This window comes from Otolemur garnettii, unplaced genomic scaffold (genome assembly GCF_000181295.1).
Source record: "Otolemur garnettii isolate 467f Iridium unplaced genomic scaffold, OtoGar3 scaffold00065, whole genome shotgun sequence".
NCBI classification, from domain to species: domain Eukaryota; kingdom Metazoa; phylum Chordata; class Mammalia; order Primates; family Galagidae; genus Otolemur; species Otolemur garnettii.
In genome coordinates, this window is record NW_003852460.1 from 1,951,828 (window position 1) to 1,958,164 (window position 6,337).

Below are 6,337 nucleotides of genomic sequence, written 5' to 3' on the forward strand. Positions count from 1 at the left end.
AACCCACCACCCTCAGTGCATGTGGCCGGCGCTGTAACCACTCTGCTATGGACGCCAAGCCTCTAAACCTCTTTTGAGTTAATTTAGGTGAGGGATTGTGAAGGGTAAAGGTCTCTGTCCATCTTTTTACCTATATACAAGTAGTTGTCTCAGGCCTGCTTGTTCAACACACAGGTGGAGTTAGGTGGGCTGCTCCCTGCAGAATTTCCCTCCCTCTGCAAAATTCTGCTTTGAGTATTTGAGCAGACGGGTCTGAGCCCACAGGACACACACACTCTCACTTAATGTTAGGTAATTGCCCCAGAAAAACCCCTGCCCCAGAAAGCCCCTTCCTGCTTTCAAACAGACCGAGACTAATTGTCTCACTCTTAAAGTTACAGCTCCTTTCAACAGGGAGTTGCCTGCTAAACATCTCCTATCTCCCAATCGTAAAACTTACCTCATCTCCCTGTCACAATTACCCGCTGAAAAATTCAAACTTATGGCCCGCCCCTCACGGCTCTTCCCGCCAGAGCAGTAAGTCCTTATTGGCTACCCTACCATCCCAGCACCATTCTGAGACATCCCTTAACCGAACCTATATAAGAGTGTGCTTCTCCTTTGATCTCACTCTCCTCCTCTCTCTTCTCTTCTCTCTTTTCTCCTCTTTTTTCTCTCCTCTCTTCTCTCCTCCTTGGTGCTACCCCGCAGCATCCCCCCCGCCCCCAATAAAGACCTTTCTACAAACCTTGGTGGTCTGTGAGATCTCTGCTGGTTAAGTGTCGCAGTCTTAGTTAGAGCTGTCCCTTAAAAGTTGTGCATAAGGATCCAGTGGAACAAGCTGAATCCCCGTGAACAGAAGAGAACCCACACTCTGTAAAGTAATTTAAGGGGGTTTATTCTGAGCCATATGTGAGGACCGTGGCCCGGGGCTACCCCCAAGAAGCCTTGAGCAAGTGGGCTCAGGGTGGTGGGGTTATAGTTTGGTTTTATACATTTTAGGGAGACGGAGATTACAGGGGAGATTGTGAGTCAATACGTTGAGCACATACGTTGGTTTGGCCCCCGAAAGGTGGGACAACTGGGAGCGGAGAGCTTACAAGTTCTAGGTGGGCTTAAAGATTCTTTAGCTGATAGGTGGCTGGAAGAGGGAGGCTCTGCCTAAGAGACCAGGAGTCAGAGGAAAGGAAAGCTTCAGATAAAGGGTCTGTTAATTAGGGACAAATTGCTAGACACTCCAGACCCACATGATTTGCTGTGTATATTGGGGACCTGCAGGTGTGTCTTGCAGAGTCTTAGGCCTGTTGGTGAGTCACAGAGGACGTCTCTAAGGAGGGCAGGGGCAAGATAGGACAGGTCTGATCTCTCTTATGGCTAACAACTCAGTTTTAGGGATCCCTTGGCCAAGAGGGATTCCAGTAAGTTGCTGGGAGAGGCTTCAGAGTTTTAGTTCACATCATGCAGGCAAATCTGAGGGGGTTCCAGAACTGCCCTATGCAAAGGCTTTGGAGAGTCCCAATTGCCTCTAACCGGGACTGAAGCACCAAAGACTATCTGAGAAATCTTCGTTTCAGGGAGACTCAGAAGCAGACTCTGAGGGGGTGTGAGGTGGGGGCAGTGCTTGTTACTAGAATCACTTCTCTAATTAGCTAATGAAAGCCAGCTGTCTAACCGGTTACGCAGGTTGCAAATGTTCAAACCGGTTTGCAAAGCTCAAGTAAAGAAACACATCCTAACCGGTTTGCAAAGCTCAAGTAAAGAAACACATCCTGGGGTCTCCAGGGGAACTTTAAACTTTCTTTTTTTATTAAGAGTCTCAAGCTGTTGCCCTGGGTAGAGAGCCTGGTGTCACAGCTCACAGCAATCTCAAACTCCTGGGCTTAAGCGATTCTCTTGCCTTAGTCTCCCAAATAGCTGGAATTACGGGTACCCGCCACAACGCCCCGCTGTTTTTTGCTTGTACTTGTTTGGTAGGTCCGGGCTGGATTCGAAACTGCCAGTTCCAATGTACGTGGGTGGTGCCCTAGCCACTGAACTACAGGCACCGAGCTGGGGTAGGGGGTGGGTTAAACTTTAATCGGCACTTCATAATTCCCCACTGCCACTCCGGGAGCCCTTGTCTTAGCCAAGTGTCAAAGGCCAGACTCGAGGTGCTAATATAAAGGGGGCCCCCTTTCAGCCCGTCTTCCATGCACCCTTTGGGCTGGCCCCCTTTCTTATCTAAGGCTTGGTGTTAGATAACACCCCCGTGGTGGAGAGGGTCTGGCCATCTGTCCCTGTCAGCCAGTACACAGAGATGAGGACAGGTCCACCAAACTTCGTTAGAAGGCTGGAATTCTGGAGGACAGTGAGAGTAGCCTCTCCAAGACGGTTCCCTTCTTCCATGTCCAAAATCACAGGTTTATACGTAAAAATTCAAAGCAAAGACCACACCAACCCCACTTCATATAATAATCAGCATAACTCAGTGATTTACTACAACACTGCAGTTCAAAACTTAATCTCCTCAATCACGGAAATTACTCAAGGTGGGCACCTTTCAGGTGGGAGCTAAATTTACAACATTGTTAAGAATGGGAGGCCAGGGGCGAAGGTCACTTAGACCTAAACTGACCAGACCAGCAGTGATGCATTCCATCTTTTATTTTTTTTTTTAATTGAAACAGAGTGTCACTATGTCACCCTTGGTAGAGTGCGGTGATATCACAGCTCACAGCAACCTCAAACTCTTGGGCTTAAGTAATTCTCTTGTCTCAGCCTCCCAAGTAGCTGGGACGACAGGCGCCCACCACAACGCCCGGCTATTTTGCTGTTGTTGTTTTGCAGTAATTAAGCCCAGGCCAGGCTGGAACTTACCATCCTCCGTGTATGCTGCTGGCGCCGTAACCACTGTACAATGAATGCCAAGCCAGTGCTCTCACTGGGGCTCTGAGCAGTGCTTCCTTCCCGCTGAGCTCTGCAGACAACTGCCGCTTCTTGGGAGATTATTTTTCTATTTTCTTTCTTTCTTTTTTTTTTTGTTTAGAGACAGAATCTCAATTTGTCACCCTCAGTAGAGTGCTGTAGTGTCACAGCTCACAGCAACCTCCAGCTCTTGTTGGGCTTAGGCAATTCTCAGCCTCCAGAGTAGCTGGAACTACAGGCACCTGCCACAACGCCTGGCTATTTTTTTGTTGCAGTTTGGCTGGGAATGGGTCTGAACCCACCACCCTCAGTATATGGGGCCGGCGCCCTACTCACTGAGCCACAGGTACCGCCCGATTTTTCTGTTTTCCTTGCACTCAGAGACATGCTGCATGCTTGCTTTTCCTGGGGGCTGGTTTTGCAACATGGGGCCAGGGAAATGAATAAGAAGAAATGAAGTTCTGGAGGTGAGAGTTAAACACTGCCTGCTGTGTTAGGGGACGGGGGAGGTTGCAAAGAACCTTTATGGCCCAAGCATAGCCAGCCTCCCAAACCTCCTGCTAGGCCCAGATATGCACGTCCATGTAACATCCACTTCCCGCGCTGAGGTTGAACTTTCTAGCTCAGCTGAGTGACAGAACCAGGTCAACCAGGTTCAGGGGACTGGGAGCCCCCACCCTCAACACAGGTGCTATCTGCTCACCCCGGCCTGTCTTCAGCCAGAGTCCCCAGTCCCCTGATGTCCCCTCTTAGTGAATTTCCACCTACTAATGCCCTCACCTGCCTCCTTCCTTATAAATTTCTGCCTGGCCTGTTTGGCGTGGAGGCCAGTCTCTCTGACCCATGGCAGGGAGGCCACACGGTGTCCCCAAATAAAATCTTCTTGTCCAAGCTTTAACAAGGGCAAGTGAATTTCTTTTTCTTAAACAGTCTTTGGACTCAAAAGTCCCCTAACTCATGAGACAGCCACACAAGAAGGTTTCCAAGCATAGTTTTTAAAGGGAGATTTCTGCAGAAATCCCAGCCTCATCAAAGGCCCCTAGAACCTCAATATTTGAAGCCCCTGTGTTATCAGAGTTGGTCCTCCAGGGGCAAGAAAAAGTGTAGGTTTTCAAACAGGGAAAAAAATAGATATTACTTCTGTAATTTCTTTTCTTATGTTCCTTTCCTCTCCTCATTATTTCTTTTTTTTTTTTTTGAGCATGCTGTCTGCTTCATGGGAATTTAAGGAGAAAAACATTGTTCCTGTCTTGCTAGTTAACTTACAGAGTGTGATTATTTAGGAAAAAAAATGCCCCAAACGTGATATTTGCCCTAATAAAGTTATGCAGGAGTGCGGAGTCTCAGGACAGAAGGGGCATAATCTTCCCATCTTCCTTACAAAAAAAAGTTTTCTTGGGTGGTGCCTGTGGCTCAAAGGAATAGGGTGCCGGCCCCATATGCCGAAGGTGGCCGGTTCAAAACCCAGCCCCGGCTAAAAACTGCAAAAAAAAAAATTTTTTTTTTCTTTTTCACAGTAATTTATTGTATATTATCTATCCAAATTGTGTGTTGTGTATTCATTGCCTGTTGGTGTTTCTGGGACTCTGTTTTGCTGCCCGTTTGCCCTTGGAATCTGCCCTCTATTAATCCTGCCTCTGTTGACCCAGATTCCCTCTGGATTTGGTGCGAGTTCAGCTAAAAGATGTTTCTAAAGAAGGTGGGTGCACAGAGCTGGTGAGACAGAGACAACCTGCCTGGTTAGCAGGGCCACATCCGTAATTCTACCTGAACACTCACCTCTGTGGGTGGCACCTGCTGGCTCCCACTGGGGATTCTGGAAGCTTCTGTGCCTACATGTGATGGGGACTCCTGTTTTCCATTTTGGCCCAAGAACCGCTGCTACTCGGTAGGGAACACTTGGTTTGTTAGACGCTTATTTAATCTCTGCTTTGGGGTGTCCCGTCTGCTTCCTGTAAGGACCGCGATGGATGACCCAGAGGGATAGTTCAACCTCCCCACGTTGGGGTCTGGGGTTTTTCAGTGTGAAAAACCCTGAGTTTCGGAGACCTGATTTCTCCTCTGGGAAAACTGACAGCCACCCTCAGGGCAGGACAAGACAAGGTTCTCTCTAAAGTGAACTGAGTCTAGGATCAAGATTAGAGATTTTTATTTTCCAACCCGGTCAGTCTCTCTCTTCCTCTCTCACAGGTCTGGCCGTTGCGGGGGGCCAGACCCGTGCTCCTGGCATGAGCAGAAAGGGAATTGTCCACAGCACGGCTGCAGCCACGGTTTCCACATGATGTTACTGGTGGAGAACTGCTCAGGCACGGGACTGATGGTCTCCCGGTGCCCCGCCACAGCCTGGGCCACCCTCGCTATCACGGCATGGTACAGGGGCTCTGAGTCAGGGGACAGTGGCTGAGCCTCAGAAGGGTCGCTGGAGAGCTCAAAGAGCAAAGGGGGGTTGTGATGGTTCACACCCTCCCCAGAGCACGGGCAGACGCCTCGGCCGTAGCAGGCCCCTGCTCCCTCAGGGTGGAAGCGTGGGGTCACATAATGCACCTTCCAGACTCTTCCACCTGGATGCAAACAAACAAAAATGGAAAAATCTGCAGGGGACGGAAAAACTTAACTATAGTCCAGAAAGTAGAAGGGAAGAGGAGAGAAAGGGGAGGGGTGGGGGCATATGGGAGAAGGGAACGTATTTGGGGGGACCTCGCCTCATGTGCATGATGCAATGGTACATTTCAAAACTATTAAGAAATGAGTAAAATTGTGATGGATGTGTTAATCAGTTCAAGGTAAGCATTTCACATTGTGTATCAAAGCAGTACACTGAACCCCATAAATGCATCAGTATACAAAGTTATGATTTAGTAAATAATAATAATTATAAAAAGAAAAATCTGCCTGGGCATCAACACCCAACCCAGGAGTGTCATCCCCAAAAGATAGGTGTGAACACCTCAGGTTAAATGAGAAAGGAGAGGGGAGTACAGAGTTCACGCAATTGCAGCCTTCCCTGTGGTCAGCTCAGAGCCTGTGTGTGTGTGTCTGTGTGTACCTGCCTGGTGGACTCAGGGACATACAGACACAGGGACCCAGGGACCCACAGACACAGGGACCCACAGACACAGGGACCCATTTCTGGTGGACCCAAGGACACACAGACCCAGGGACCCATTCCTGGTAGACCCATGGACACACAGACACAAGGACCCATTCCTGGTGGACACAGGGACCCACAGACACAGGGACCCATTCCTGGTGGACACAGGGACCCACAGACACAGGGACCCATTCCTGGTGGACCCAGGGACCCACAGACACAGGGACCCATTCCTGGTGGACCCAGGGACCCACAGACACAGGGACTCATTCCTGGTGGACCCAGGGACTCACACAGGGACCCATTCCTGGTGGACCCAGGGACCCACAGACACAGGGACCCATTCCTGGTGGACCCAGGGAC

General features: G+C 49.6%; 1 protein-coding gene across 1 annotated transcript in view; it reads right to left on the bottom strand.

Annotated features, from left to right (window-relative positions):
• Positions 1–5,015: 5,015 nt before the first annotated feature.
• ARSD (arylsulfatase D) overlaps positions 5,016–6,337 on the bottom strand; it is a 27,350-nt gene continuing 26,028 nt past the window's right edge. The window contains exon 11 of the mRNA XM_023515062.1: positions 5,016–5,444. Within this exon, the coding sequence (XP_023370830.1) occupies positions 5,068–5,444 (377 nt within the window). The 3' untranslated portion in view covers positions 5,016–5,067. The remainder of the gene's footprint in view (positions 5,445–6,337) is intronic.